General features: G+C 33.3%; 1 protein-coding gene across 1 annotated transcript in view; it reads right to left on the bottom strand.

The window, feature by feature from the left end:
* Positions 1-2,435: 2,435 nt before the first annotated feature.
* The window catches only part of LOC131803642 (ankyrin repeat domain-containing protein 6), a 328,879-nt gene continuing 314,201 nt past the window's right edge, over positions 2,436-17,113 (bottom strand). Inside the window, exon 4 of the mRNA XM_059125071.1 lies at positions 2,436-2,960. Within this exon, the coding sequence (XP_058981054.1) occupies positions 2,436-2,960 (525 nt within the window). The remainder of the gene's footprint in view (positions 2,961-17,113) is intronic.

Below are 17,113 nucleotides of genomic sequence, written 5' to 3'. Positions count from 1 at the left end.
TTCATGCTTGCCTTCAAAGTTGCTGTCATTGAATTTTCAAAGCCGCCGAAATGGCAGAGTCAACAAGCACACGTATGCTTTCTGCGGTAGTTCCCATTATAATATTATTGTCAGATCTTTTGTCTACAGGAATTTGATTGAAGGAATCTGTTATAAATTCTACTTCTTGGTCAAGATCGCGATTATTCATTAATATCAGAAAAAAAACGAACAGGCTTTTTTTTAAAATCTTCACGAATTTCGAAAAAAAAAACAAGCGGAATTAGTTTTAAATATTATCGAAACCAATTTTTGCTAGCAGCCACTTACTTCTTATTAAGATCTTTATGATTCACTATATAATATTTATCATACACAAACACTCGATTTGTGTTATTAATATTAATAAATATATTATTCAATATTTATTATCTTACAATTGTATAAATAGAGACTCCATTTTATGTTGTGGGTGTCCGCTCCGCTGATGATGTTGTCGCCGTTGTTGTCCTCTATATATATAGTTATTTATTTTATTTTTATTATTTATATTATTTAATTTCGTAGAAGATATTGTGCGGTTTCAATTAATTGTGTCTTTTTGTAGGTAAGTGAAGGCCTACTTGTCGTATTACTTTCAATTTTACTGCGGCAAATTCGTTACAAACAAACAATGCAATTATAAAAATTTGTTCTTTATTATACTCTCAGCCATAAGCTAAATGGAATACTAAATCAAATACTAGGTATTTTCAAGATTCTGCCCTCAATAGCCGGTCGCAGTACGCGTCAATTTCGATGGGATAAATAATCCAACAAACAATGCAAATTACAAAGTTTATTCTTTAAAAGTAGACTTATTATAGTCTCCGCCATAAAATGAATGGAATACTAACTCGACTATTTATCGACCTTCAATTATCTTTTGAAATAAAGTCAGATACATTTGTTGTAACTCTGCCTTTAAGTAAAGCCCCATTCAACGGTATCTTCTAATTATCGGCATTTCCAAGATTCTACCCTGAATCGCAGTACGCATCAATTTCGAACAGCTGCTTTTTAATATTTCGGGCCCTTCTAGTGTAAATTCTCTCCTCCCAAAAATTGTTATTACGCGACTTCCCGATTTTAAGAGATCTAAAGAATTAAGACCCATTTTCTATGAGATTATTTGTAATTTTGTATTTCAAGTTCCCTGAAGATATAAACACCTATAAATCTGTTCGGTTATTTAAAGTTTTGAATCTTGTAAGAATTATCAATATTTAAAGTACAAAATAATTATTTTTTTTTTAAGTTACCTTTTGTTTGGTCTTTCGGTCATATTAGATATTTCGGCCTTTTTTTAAGATGCCAGCTAAATCGAAGAAGTATTGTTCGTCATCTCCATGTTTTGTTTTTGATACGGGCTCTAAATAAGATAAGAATATGTATGCGAGAGTTACAACGACACTGACAACCATATGGAGAAAATATAATATCATTCGGAATTTCCTCTTGGTTTACAATTTATTTATAAAAACTTTGCGTCGAATTGCTAGAACTTATAATCCGTACAATTCCTTTTGTTGCTTTCGTGATGCTATATCCATTGAGGCGTCAATTTGTATATTTGTTATTTGTGTTTACAATGTGATTTCATAAGCAGTTTGGCTATTGTTCGTCTGCCCATAGCGCATGCAATATGCAATGGTTTTGTTTAATACAATCTGAAAGTGCAATCTAGAAGCGGTACATTAAATTGTATAGCCTGCTTTCAAACTTGTATAATTTACCATCTAAATTAGTAGATCGGGAAAGTCATCGCTAAACTCAAACAAAAGTAGTTCAAAAAAGTTTCTAGTTGACTAACTGGTGGCTGTATTCATGAATATTAATTCGTCGACTCGTGTTTCCTCCTAAAACAGTATGTAGATGAACAAATTGTCCAATTGTAGTAAGTTTGTTCGCTAGATGATATGAATAAGCAAAAAAACAAGGCAAACATCAAAGTTTATTTTTTAATAATAGACTTAACATACACTCTGTAATAAGATGATTGAAATACTTACTTGACCATTTTACTTTTCGACGTTCAACCATATTTGGAGATAAAATCAAAAGTTACAATACTTATGGAAAATTAAATTTGTCTAGAAATTTGTTGTATGTCCACCTTTAGGTATAACTGTTTCTTCTAAATGTCGGTATTTTTAAGATTCTACCCTGAACCGCTGTCAATCCAACAAAATCAGATGATTTTTTTAATATTTCGGGTCGTTTTATTAAAAATGTTCTCTTCCCAAAAATTGTTATTATTAACTTCCCGATTTTAAGAGTTCTGAACGATTGAGACTAATTTCTCAATGAGATTATGTGTAATTTTGTATTTCAAGTTCTCTGAAGATATAAATATCTATCAATCTGTTCGTTTATTTTAAGTAAGTATAAGAATAAATTTTTTTTAAGAATACATTTTATTTGGACTTCTTTATAACAGGTTCACAATAGCATAATTTATTTAGACATTTTGGCCCTTTGTTTAAGTTACCAGCTAAATCAAAGAAGTACTGTTCATCATTTCCAAGTTTTAGTTTTGATACCGGCTCCAAATAAGATAAGAATATGTGGCGAGAATTACAAAGAGACTGACATCCATATGGAGAAAACACAATATCATTTGGAGTTTCCTTATGGTGTAGAATATATTTATAAAAACCTTGCGTCGACCCGCTAGAGCATATAATCCGTAACAATTCGTTATGTTGCTTTCGTGACGCTATATCCATTGGCGTATCATTTTGGATATTTGTTATTTGTGTTTTACAATGGGATTTTATAAGAAGTTTTGCTATTTTTCGTCTGCCCATAGCGCATGCAATATGTAAAGGTGTGTCTCCGTTATTGTTTTGTTTATTACAATCTGAAAATGCAGATAATAATATTCTAGCAACTCCTGCGTGTCCGTAGCGACATGCTGTGTGTAGAGGGGTATCCCCATACTGGAAAAGTAAAATAAGGACTATAATTAAAATTTGATATTATTAGTATTATTGTATTTTATTGCCCAAAATATATTATACAAAGAAACACTTAAAAGGAATTTTATAATTCAGTTGTCATTTTTTACAATATGAGGAATTAATATATGTAAATATAAAGTTATGTATTGTACTACAAGGTAAAATGGAATATAGTTTCATTCTAGTAGTTGCCTCGGCTGGTAGGTTTCATGAATATAGTCTTTTAGATTGCGGCTATGAATTGATGTTGATGACGCTCCTCACACACCCTGTGTAAGAGCATCAATTTTTTCTAGTGCTCGCACTGTTGTTTTTTGACAGTTTACAAGATTCTCTTCATTCCAACCCACTAAGCTACAAAACGTGTGCTAAGTTATGCAAAATTACCGTGACTTTTAAAGTTATGTCGTTACAATTCCTAGCGTTGTCCAAGCGTATATAAAACTATGTTGGAATTAGACATAAGCTAAGCTGAAATAAGCACTAGTTTACAAAACATTTGATGGAGAACCCAGTATATTAATAGTTAAAGTACAGATCTTTTAGTTAATGACTACTGTAAACAGGTACGCATTTGTACCTAAGATTCTTAATTTGTCATTCTCTCCCGAGCAAGAGAGATTGGGTCGTCGTAGTTAAACTATATGAAGTCTGGTTGACCGATCACAGCATTTTCAGTATAGCCACACATAACGGCAGACAATGATCTGCTAGTTTTTGCTTTTCATACATCTGTAAAACAATTTTACAAACGAACTATTTAACTTAGCTGTATTTAAGCCACTACAAAATATCTCGTCTTAAGCCTTTAACATCTACGGATACTAGTGCAGACTTATTAGATGATTATGATACCACAAACTAGAATACAGGCGTGTTACTAAGTAACAGAAAATAAGTTAAAAAGCAGTAAGTTCGGCTGGGCCGAACTTTGAATAACCTCCACCTCTTGAATTTAGAATTTTTCAAAAAATAAAAACCATTAAAAATTCTGTTAAAATATTAAAAATACCGAATATAGCCGTTATATTGGGGTTAATACGACGTTGACATACATTGTTGTCTTAAGCCATTGCAATATTCAAATTCGAAACTTAAAATAAACGGACCTGGACTTGCATAGACAATTTTCTGTTACAGCATCCATTACGAACTTCAAATACGACATCTCAAACAATTTCGGTGAGTATTGTACCTAAAATCGTCAAAATGCCGAATATATGGAGGCAGTTATATGTAGGGCTTTTACAAAGTCCTGGGCCTGCATAGACAACTTTCTGTCATAGATTGTAGTATCCATTACGAACTTCAAATACCATATTTGAAACAATTCCGGTGAAAAATCCGCTGTAGTCATCATAATACCGAATATCGGAAGGTAGCGTTAAATGGAAGATATATGAAGACGTGGAACTGCACAGACAATTTTGATTGACAGACAATTGATGATTGTTTCAAATTTGGAATTTCAAATACCTAATTTGAAACAATCATCAGAATACCGTTAAATGGGGCTATACGAAGACGTGGACCTGAGCAGTCAATTTCTTGTCTTAGGCTGTACTATCCCTTTGGAACTTCAAATACCAAATTTGAAAAAAATTCCGGTGAATAATGTCGCTAAAATCATCAAAATGCCGAATATAGGTAGGTACAGTTATATGGAGGTTATACGAAGAAGTGGACCTTCACAGACAATTTTCTGTCATATACCGTGGTATTCATTACGAACTTCAAATACCAAATTTGAAACAATTCCGGTGAATAATGTCACTAAAATAATCAACATACCGAATATCGGGAGGTACCGTTGTATGGGGGATATATAAAAACGTTGACCTACATGGACCATTTACGAACTTAACCTGCCCACTGGCAAAATAAGCATGTCTTCGAAATTTAGCCTTCTATCTCGATTCGTTCGAAAGCGTGATTTCAACAGACAGACGCACATCGCTAAATCGACATAAAATTTTACGCTGATCAAGTATATGTATACTTTGTTGGGTCTTACATGAGTATTTCGAGGAATGACAAAGTTAATATACCCTCCATAGTATGGTGGAGGGTAGAAAAACATAATGTCCCCAGGCAATGCTGAGGAAAAAAGTGGTTCCGTGAATAGTGTACAGATAAGAAGTGCAGTTAATATTTGTTAAATGCAATTTTTATCCAGGTGACTATATGCTTCTGGCGGAAGATATTTGAACATTACATGCATTTAGTACTAGTGATACTGGTAATTTTATCAGTCTAATAATAGACGATGCGGAAATTTTGTTTACCAACATACTGATGCTGCGTCAAAATTTTGTTAAATTAATCTTATGTAGATGTGAAACGTCAGGAAGTACCCAAAATGCAATATGAAGTTAAATTCATATTAGAAAGTTTCAGACATTTTAATTGTTCTCCAAGTTTTACACGAAATATTAGACGATTACTTGAAAAAAGACATGATGAAGTGCAGCGAGTCTGAAAAACAAGTAAACTAATTTAATACACTAGACTTTAAGAATAAGTTGTTATAAATGAATATTCTATAATGTATATATAACATTACACTGCTAGGAGATTATTAATACCTGCGTATGCCTTTTAAATCTGTTGTATTTCAAATTGTACATTTTTGCGGGGCAGCATAATGTAATTGGGATATAGCATAAACTATGTATGTAGGCATGTAGGCCAATCTCTATGCTTAAACAAAAACGGGAAAATAAAATGTGGCGCTCCGTGTTTTTTTTTAACAGCGACGGATTACAAGTTATGTCTGGTACGTATTTATGTGTTAGGTCGACGTTTATGGACAACAATACTTTTAAAACAGATATAATTAACTTCCAAAACAAACACGCCAAACCATAACCATAAATGTTACAAAATGAGAAATGGTGTCCTTTATAAAAAAAATTCAGACTGGCATTTGTTTTGTTGCAAAACGCTATTAAAACCCCGAAGATGCCGAAAAATAAAAGTGGAACTCAGCGATTATGCTCTCCTGAGCGACACGCAAATATATATATAAAGTTCCATACCATAAAACCACGAAAGTGGGGTATTGTGCTATGGGTAAATCTGTCTATGCAAATAATCGTGTATTATAGTTGGGGGCCTAGAACCTCCGTAATAGCGCTTCGCTATGCAGGTCTGCTACAGGAAGTTAGTGGCATGGGTGGGGTTATTCCATAAAATAAGTTAGCAATTTGAGGTTTTAAGTATGGTATTTGAAGTTCGTAATGGAACTCGGAAGAATACCGGTAAATAATATAATATATATATATATATATATATATATATATATATATATATATATATATATATATATATATATATATATATATATATATATATATATATATATATATATATATATATATATATATAAATCTACTCTGTAGAATACCCTCCAATGGGGGGTACATCTTGTAAAATAAAACGACCATTTTCTAACACTTCTTTTATTACAAACGGGCCTTTGGTAGCGTAAATATTTTTATCACGACATAATCACCTCGTCTATACATTATTGGTTCTTTTCTTTTTGGGTCTGTATAATTTTTGTTGTATTGTTGTGCGGCACGTTGTTTGTCATCTTCATGCTGTCTCATTAAGTTCAAATCTCTATCATTTTCGTTCATAATATTTTCTCTAATTTGATCTGGAATTTTCCCTTTTTGATTTACACCAAACAACATTACGCTTGGATGTTTGTTAATCATTCTGTGGCAGGAATTTTTTCTTAAATTTTTACCCACGTAATAATAGTTTCTGTGTCTACGAATTTAGCAATCATTGGACCTAAACTTCTGTTAACCCGTTCTACTTGGCCGTTTGCTTGTGGGGAGAAGGTTGCTATTTTAATGTGTTGGATATTATTGTCTTGAAGTCATTAGAAGTAAAACAAGACACTCTGTCAGAAACAATACATCGCGGTCGGCTGTAATATCGGAAGTATTCTTGTAATGCATTTATGACTCCTTTAGTGGCGGTAGATTTAGTAGGGTATAGCTTGACAAACTTGGAACAAGCATCAATAACAACAAATAATTTGTTTTAGAATTGTCTCTATCTACATGTCCATAATGATCTAAGTGTATCATTTCAAAAGGTTTCGTTGGTTTCGGAATGTTGTGTAGAAATCCTTTTACACGTCCGCTTTTAGGAGAAAAAACAGTGCATTTCAAGCAGTTTTGGACGTGTTCTTTAACCTTGTTATTGATATGGGGAAACCAGAAATTCTTATTAGTCAGCTATAAAATACAAAGAGTTTTCCTATCAGTTTAGTGGTTTTAAATGCCATACTTGTGAATGATTTAATATCTAACGGTCCAGCGAAGTCGACTACTGTTATAGAAAAATACCCAAATGGCAAATATAGTCGTTATATTGGGGTCTAGACGACGTGAACCTACACACGCATTGTTTGTCATAAGCCGTTACCATAGTCAAATGGCAAAATAAATATGTGTGCAAAATTTTAGCCTTCTATCTGAATTCGTTCGAATGATAGCGTGATTACAAGAGGCAGACGGACATCGCTAAATCGACTTATAATTTTACGCTGATCAAGAATATATATACTTTGTTGGGTCTGACATGCGTATTTCGAGGAGTTACAAACGGAAAAAAAATATATACCCTCCATAGTATGGTGTAGGGTATAAAAATGAAAAGAAAAGCGGAACTTGTCACTACAGCAAGAAAATGGGGTATTGTGTTAAAGATTGGAGAAAATGGATATCAGATGCAAAACGACAAGGCCTACGTATAGTTCTTATTTAAAAGTAGCCCTTCACTCTGTGTCGAGTGAAGTTAATTTGAGCATGTCTGCCAGTGTTTGGTGGATTGATGATGGCGCAACAAGGCACGTAACAAATTATAAGGAATTCTTTATTGATTAAGAAGAATTCAAAACAGCACACTTTTTATAAACTGCGGGTAAAGAGGCTTTAGATGCTATGGGCAAAGGGATTGTTCATAAAGTTGCTATAATTTTGCCCAACATTGTTTGTTGGTTATTTACCGGCGGCCGCACAAATTACATCAAAACAAAATGATGTAAATAATATAAACACCTACACATACACACATACATTGATGCAGCCACCGGTAAATTCCATTGCTGAATTCCAATAACTAAGCATCGTCAACAGCCAAAACAGGTTTGATGTGACGATGCAAATTGGACAATAGTTATTTCTCACCCCCCCGAGTGATAAGTGAATAAATAGTAAACTTAAAATAATCAACATTGAAAATTGAAAAGAAACAGGCAACATAGAAAACAGTGAACATACAACAGTTAAATATATTGAATAAAACTATACAACATCAAGCGGAAATTAATAATTGCTGTGAACAAAAATTACAACAAATTTTTACAACACAAAGTATTAAAATTGTACAACACAAAACATAGAAGCGTACATATTAAAAAATTAAAGTCTATTGAGATAAAACTTAAGTGCTAAGTTACCTACTTAAAAGTTATGAGCTAACGAAATAAACCTTATTACCTAATGAATAAAACAGATTGAAACTACATTACAAAAGCTTATACCTAATGTTATATCTACATTGCAAGAAAAAATGTAATAAGTAAATAAAACACAAGTGAAATAAAAAAAATCACTATATGTCTCATCAATTGGAAAGGCTCAAAAAGGCAAAATGAGAAAGATAAAAACATTTGGTCCTCTAGAGCCGGATCACAAAGTGAAAGTTTTTTAAATTATATATATAGTTATATATATATATATATACATATATATATATATATATATATATATATATATATATATATATATATATATATATATATATATATATATATTGGAGTCTATTGTCCAATTGCATCGTCACATCAAACCTGTTTTGGCTGTTGACGATGCTTAGTTATTGGAATTCAGCAATGGAATTTACCGGTGGCTGCATCAATGTATGTGTGTAGGTGTTTATATTATTTACATCATTTTGTTTTGATGTAATTTGTGCGGCCGCCGGTAAATAACCAACAAACAATGTTGGGCAAAATTATAGCAACTTTATGAACAATCCCTTTGCCCATAGCATCTAAAGCCTCTTTACCCGCAGTTTATAAAAAGTGTGGTGTTTTGAATTCTTCTTAATCAATAAAGAATTCCTTATAATTTGTTACGTGCCTTGTTGCGCCATCATCAATCCACCAAACACTGGCAGACATGCTCAAATTAACTTCACTCGACACAGAGTGAAGGGCTACTTTTAAATAAGAACTATACGTAGGCCTTGTCGTTTTGCATCTGATATCCATTTTCTGTAATCTTTAACACAATACCCCATTTTCTTGCTGTAGTGACAAGTTCCGCTTTTCTTTTCATTTTTATACCCTACACCATACTATGGAGGGTATATATTTTTTTTCCGTTTGTAACTCCTCGAAATACGCATGTCAGACCCAACAAAGTATATATATTCTTGATCAGCGTAAAATTATAAGTCGATTTAGCGATGTCCGTCTGCCTCTTGTAATCACGCTATCATTCGAACGAATTCAGATAGAAGGCTAAAATTTTGCACACATATTTATTTTGCCATTTGACTATGGTAACGGCTTATGACAAACAATGCGTGTGTAGGTTCACGTCGTCTAGACCCCAATATAACGACTATATTTGCCATTTGGGTATTTTTCTATAACAGTAGTCGACTTCGCTGGACCGTTAGATATTAAATCATTCACAAGTATGGCATTTAAAACCACTAAACTGATAGGAAAACTCTTTGTATTTTATAGCTGACTAATAAGAATTTCTGGTTTCCCCATATCAATTACAAGGTTAAAGAACACGTCCAAAACTGCTTGAAATGCGCTGTTTTTTTTTTCCTAAAAGCGGACGTGTAAAGGATTTCTACACAACATTCCGAAACCAACGAAACCTTTTGAAATGATACACTTATATCATTATGGACATGTAGATAGAGACAATTCAGCCGACCGCGATGTATTGTTTCTGACAGAGTGTCTTGTTTTACTTCTAATGACTTCAAGACAATAATATCCAACACATTAAAATAGCAACCTTCTCCCCACAAGCAAACGGCCAAGTAGAACGGGTTAACAGAATGATTAACAAACATCCAAGCGTAATGTTGTTTGGTGTAAATCAAAAAGGGAAAATTCCAGATCAAATTAGAGAAAATATTATGAACGAAAATGATAGAGATTTGAACTTAATGAGACAGCATGAAGATGACAAACAACGTGCCGCACAACAATACAACAAAAATTATACAGACCCAAAAAGAAAAGAACCAATAATGTATAGACGAGGTGATTATGTCGTGATAAAAATATTTACGCTACCAAAGGCCCGTTTGTAATAAAAGAAGTGTTAGAAAATGGTCGTTTTATTTTACAAGATGTAGAAGATCTTCAACAGAGTAGAATACCCTCCAATGGGGTTTGGGCAGCACACAACATGAAACATCGGCATAAAAGCAACACTACATTACATTAGACCAAAATGATTCGCACATTTCACAACAAACTGAGTTAACCTCACGCCAAGATTTAGACCTTAATTCAGATCCACAAATTAACTAAAATGTTTCAAAAGGAAAATCTCTCGGAAAGAATCAGGCAAATTTCGAGATTCCAACCTTATCCTCACCCAACACCAAATTTAGTATTACTAAGTAGTTTTCTTACAAATATAGGGCGCATTTCCAAAATCACCTCCATATCTTAACCTCAGACACCAGCATAAACCTATATAACAAATTTCATGATTCCAGCCTTATTCCTTCAGCCAACACCAAGATTAGTATTATATAGAAGTTTTCGTACATATATAGGACGCTTTTCCAAAATTACTTCTACATTTTAACTTCTGACACCATCAGAATCCTAAATAAAAAATTTCCGGCTTCCTACCTAATTCCCTCACCCAATACCAATTTTAGTATTATTAAGAATTTTTCTTACAAATATAGGGCACATTTTCAAACCCACTTCCATATTTAAACTACAGAGATCTAATAACAAATTTCGGGATTCCAACCATATTCCTTCACCCAACACCAATTTTAGTATTATTAAGAAGTTTTCTTACAAATATAGGGCGCATTTCCAAACCACTTCCATATCTTAACCACAGACACGAACAGAGACCTAAATAACAAATTTCGGGATTCCAGCCTAATTCCTTCACCCAACACCAAATTTAGTACCATATAGTATTTTTTGTACAAATATAGAACTCATTTCTAAAACCACTTCCACATCTCAATCAGAGACACTAATAGAGACCAAAATAACAAATTTCGGGATTCCAACCTTATTTCTCCACCCAATACTAAATTTAGTATTATTTTGTAGTTTTCGTACATATATAGGACGCTTTTCAAAACTACCTCTATATTTTAACTTCTGACAACATCAGGTACCTAAATAAAAAATTTCCGTATTCCTGCCTTATTCCTTCACCCAATAGCAATTTTAGTATTATTAAGAAGTTTTCTTACAAATATAGGGCGCATTTGACACAAATACATAAGCTTTTACTTCGGAAATTTGGTGTCACCAAACTTTGCAAACATATAAGTACCATATTGCAAAAACTATATACAAATTTGGAAACAAAGCGTCAGTATATTATAGCCATATTTTTTTGGTAAAATTTGGCGTCACTCGAATACATAAACGAGTAAATAACAACCGTTTAAAAAGTAGCGTCTGGTGGATAGACGAAAAATAACCTAATTTTTTTTTAAATTTTTGAGAAAATCAAGCAAGCGTCTGGTGGACGAACATACATGTGATACAAAACCTACAAATTTATTTGAAAAAAAAAACAACTGGCAAACAAGCAAGCGTCTGGTGGACAGACATGCATTTGGAACTTAACCCACAAATTTATTTGAAAATTTGAAGAACAAATTTAATATCGGAGTCTGGTGGACAGACATACAATCGATATCATATATTTATATTTTCCCATTTATGACAATATCTTTTGCTCTAAGGAGCCTAAAAATTGTTCTGTGACCCAAAATTAATTTCTTGCATTTTTTGCAGAAATATTTTGCTGGTATACTTTTTTGATTTTGTGACACATAACACAACTTTTTGGAAAAAAAATTTCTTCCTTAACATTTTTTGCACTTTCTTTATTTTTTTGCTAAAAATATTTGGATTTTGACACAAATTATTTTCTGTTGAAATATTTTGCTGGGACATAAAATTTTCACCTTAAATATTTGGACCTTGGCCCAAATCAAATTTTTTGGAAATTTTTGCGCAAATTTTTGGATTTTGACCCAAATTATTTGTTTGAAATATTCCTGCTGAAATATTTTGATTTATACATACATAATTTTTTCTAACTCTCGTTGCGAATTTTATCGAAAAATTTGGGGAATTTAGAAAATTTGTTGAATCAGACAAATTTTCACAGCAATAATCAAAGTTATTAGCTTTTAATATTAAAATCCTCCTGTCAAAGTATATTAAGCGATTTTAAATAAAAAACGTTTGTTCGACAACCCAACACACAATTTTTACTTCGTTTAAAAATGTTTGGATTCTCTGGAAATTTTTTTTGGAATTTTCTACTTCTCTTTGATTATCAAACAAAACTACCGTTTTCTTTTTTTTTTTTTTTTTTTTTTTTTTTGAAAGAAACCGTTAAATGCAGCAACACATTTCTGGTAATTCCTGCTTTTGCAACTCTCGTTTCTCCACTTGCAAAAATGAAATCCTCCTGTAAGTGGACTTTAAGAGATTTTATTTTCTTTTTTTGCTCATTTTGGCTAAAAGTTGACTCCTTCTGGCAACCCAACAAACACTTTTAATAAAATCATTCCGGCGTCAAATACAAATTAAATTTTTGAAATTTTTCAAATATTTTGAAAGTTTTGGAAATAATTGAAATACCATTTTACTCAAACCAACATGATTAGATCGTTCTCGTCTACAACAAATGGAAAAAGAAACTTATCCTCCTCAAAAATACAAATTTGGATAAAATTAAAATCTTAAACCAAGTTAGTCCTTTTTATTGGGCAACTTTTATTTTTTGTAACACAACAAAAATTTCGTAAAGGTTAACACTCATCTTTCAAAATGGATAAGCGATAAATTCACAAATTGCGTCAACGATCTTCTGGATTATATTTAAATTTTTTCAATAACCAAACCTGATGACACGGTACATACATTGGAAACAACAAGATGGAGTTGGACATGTATAGACTGCCGTCTTCTTCTTCCAGAAGAGGAAGGAAAGACTATCGATAAAAATAAACTGAGGAAGCACTATATGGATACCGTGGGATCGTACAAAAAAGCGCTGAGTTCAATAAATGGACAAATTCAAAATCTTTTGGATGAAAAGACTCAAGAAAAAATGAAAAGAGAGTCAGAGATGTCACAACAAGGAAGGGAAGTGGATTTCACAAAAAAAGATATATTTTCGGCAATTTACATAAACAACTCACAATTAAGCAATGTCGAAAAATTATTCCATTTAACGCAAAAGACAGCAGGAGAAGCTAAAGAAATTATTTTACATGTCCCACTAACGAATGATGGATTTACATTAGCATTGATCTCACAGATCGTTACGAGAATAAACGATTGCAAATTAATGAAGAAATTAAGAGACTTTTTAATCTACCTGGTGTTTCTATAGAATCAAGTCACACTATTCAAAAACTACAACGCACTGTTAATAGCAGCATTCAGATACTGGGGATGCTTGATGTCGATGTTAAAGGATGGGATACGATTTTAATATACATTTGTTCAACAAAATTACCTAGAGGCTTTTTAGAAGAATACGAGAACTCATTAAGCGATTGTAAACAAATTCCAAAATGGGAACAGTTTGACGCTTTCTTAACAAACAAATTCAAAACTTTGGAATCAGTCGGAAATATAAAGCCCTCTACGTCGAAACTTGCTCAACAAAAACCAACTTACAATCACACGCTTAGATTTTTGAAATGATTTCAAACAAATGTCTCAAAAAATGCAAACAACTTTGGAGGGAAACGTACTAATGTAATATTTCCTCAACAAAATAAGCCGTAAAATACTCAAACTTTTCAAGTATGCAAATCAAATCATTTCATAAGGGATTGCAGCGAATTTTTGGAAAAGAGTGTGAATGATAGAATTCACATCGTGAAAACTTCACACTTATGCTACAATTGCTTGTCATCAAATCACAGAGTAAAGGGTTGCAATAGTCGCTTTTGCTGCTGTATTTGTACTATGAAACACAATACTTTGTTACACAAGGGAACGGAAACCCAAACAACTAACTCATACCTAGCTCGAGTGGAAGCACAACCTAGTACTAGTGCTGCCGCTCTTACAAATCAGATACAGTCCACTACAAACCTAGAACCAACTACTATTACTACTTTGACCCTCCAAGATAAGCAAATTAAAGAGCCACAATCTGGAGGAACACTACTTTTCCCATCAATTATGAGCTGCTAACAGTTACATTTGGAGTGAACTGCGCACTATATTTAGCATTGAGAAATCTTCTTAAACTAGCAGAAGATATAAAATAATCTTATCCTAGAGCCGCAAATATAATTTTGAATATTTTATATGTTGATCATGTATTAGCTGGCGGCCACACTGAAGATGAATCAATAAAAGTTCGAAAGGAATTAACTGCCGCTTTAGACTCTGCCGATTTTACACTAATGAAATGGGCGTCAAATGATCACAAAATAATACAAGATATTCCACATGAACATGTCAATGGAAAATAAAAATATATGTTCAAAAAGAGAAGTTTTATCAACTATAGCCAAATTGTTTGACACATGTGGATGGCTGGCTCCGGTGGTTGTTGTAGCTAAGCTAATAATGCAACAAATCTGGCTATACAAAATTGACTGGGATGATCAATTAAAGCCAATAACTCAAATGAACTGGAACAATTTTGTTAAAAATAGCAAAGATATTGAATATCTCAGAGTTCCTCGGGGGATTCAATATACGTTAGATGGTTCTGTCGAGATTCATGGATTTTGTGACGCGTCAGAAAGCGCGTATGGAGCCACTCTATATATTCGGGTGGAAAATACTAACCATACCACACATACATACTTACTAGAACCAAAGACTCGTGTCGCTCCTATTATTATTAATTATCAATTTATTATCAATACCTAGTATTGCTCTCCAAGTGAGAAAAATCCATTGTAAATAGTCTACAAATATCATAATATTCGACAAAATTTTGGACAGACTCTACCATCGTCTTAGCATGGTTAAAAAAAGCCTCCTTGTCATTGGAGCACATTTGTTGGAAATAGAATCTCGGAAATTGCTGATAATGTTGGACAAGAAAATTATAGACATGTTGATTCGGAAAATAATCCAGCTGATATTGCGAGCCGTGGATGTTCACCCACAGAGCTCAGGACCAGTGATCTCTGGTGGCAGGGACCTCAATGGCTCAGAATGCCAAAAGACCGTTGGCCATTGCATGAAATCCAAATGACACAAATTTGGAAGCCAAAACGGTAAAAGTCTTGGCTCTTTTCGCGGAATGAGATGACCCTTTAAAAAATTTCTCCTATTTTTCTAAAGTTTATCGATCATACGCATATGCCCTAAGACTCTGAAAAAATACTGGAACAAATAGGCAACACCTTCGCACCTCATCAAACGACCTTACATCAGATGAAATCCAAGATGGAAAACGATCTTGCATAATTCGTACCCAGAAATTCGTATATGCAGACGAATACAACGCACTTATGAAAAAAACTCAAATTTCTCCTTCAAATCCTCTTTTGATACTCAACCCGTTTGTAGACTCAAAGGATATTATTAGACAAATAGCCGACTGGTTCAATCGCCAGCCCTTACATATAGCGAATGTCACCCAATAATATTACCACATGGCGCAAAACTTAGCAAATTGTTAGTCGAATTCACTCATAAGATCACCTTGCACGGTGGTAATCAATTAATGATCCGGGTATTAAGGTCCGAATTCTGGATATTTCGACTCAAATCGCTTGTCAAACAAACCATACGGAAATGTCGAATCTGCTTAATACACAAAAAACAAACCCAAACTCAAATAATGGCTTCTCTACCACTCGAACGTACTTTTCTTTCTCGACCCTTTACAAACACAGGGGTAGATTTTGCAGGACCCTTTAGCATTAAAAGTTATTCAGGAAGAGCCTGTTTTATTACAAAAGGCTACGTGTGCCTGTTTGTTTGTTTCGCTACTAAGGATATACATTTAGAACCCACAAGCGATTTGTCGACATATGCCTTTCTTGCCGCTTTTTCTAGGTTCATAAGTCGGCGAGGTTGTCCGTCTTGTATATTTTCTGACAACGGAACTAACTTTGTGGGAGCGGTTGATCTATTAAAGCGGGATAGATTAGCTTTCATGAAGAATATTCAAAATAGCACGATTCAAAACAACTTAACTCAAAATATTAATTGGAAATTTATTCCTCCTGGTGCTCGGCACATGGGCGGTTGGTGGGAAGCGGGTTTTAAATCATTTAAAATTCATTTACGAAAAAGTATCCCAAAAATGAGTTTTACTTTTGAAGAATTTACAACTATTTTAGCAAGAATTGAAGGCTGTCTTAATTCGAGACCCTTAAGTCCTGCTAGCGACGACCCAAACGACCTTTCCCCTTTGACACCTGGTCATTTCTTAATAGGAACACCTATTCTTTCTTACCCCAGCTGAAACAGACATTTCAAATACAGATCTAAGCTTATTCAATCGTTGGAAAATACTCAAAGTTATTTCACAATACATTTGCAACAGATGGAAATTAGAATATCTTCACGAACTTCACAGAAGAACTAAATGGAAATATGAAAAAGAGAATTTCAAAGAAGGAGATTTAGTTGTCGTAAAAGATGATAGATTGGCTCCGCATTAATGGAAGTTTGGTCGTATCGAAAAAACGTATCCAGGTAGTGACCAAATTAACCAGGGTTGTAGACATACGGACGGCAAGCGGCAACATTAGCAGACCCATAACAAAACTTGTCAAATTGTTTTCCGACTGACTAGTCGAATTTTCACTCAAAAAAGAATTTAGTACTCGCCTTAATTTCTTTTCAGATATGGCCGCTTAAT

This window comes from Musca domestica, unplaced genomic scaffold (genome assembly GCF_030504385.1).
Source record: "Musca domestica strain aabys unplaced genomic scaffold, Musca_domestica.polishedcontigs.V.1.1 31, whole genome shotgun sequence".
NCBI classification, from domain to species: domain Eukaryota; kingdom Metazoa; phylum Arthropoda; class Insecta; order Diptera; family Muscidae; genus Musca; species Musca domestica.
Note: the sequence above shows the minus strand (reverse complement) of the source record. Positions and strands in the feature narration are given on the sequence as shown.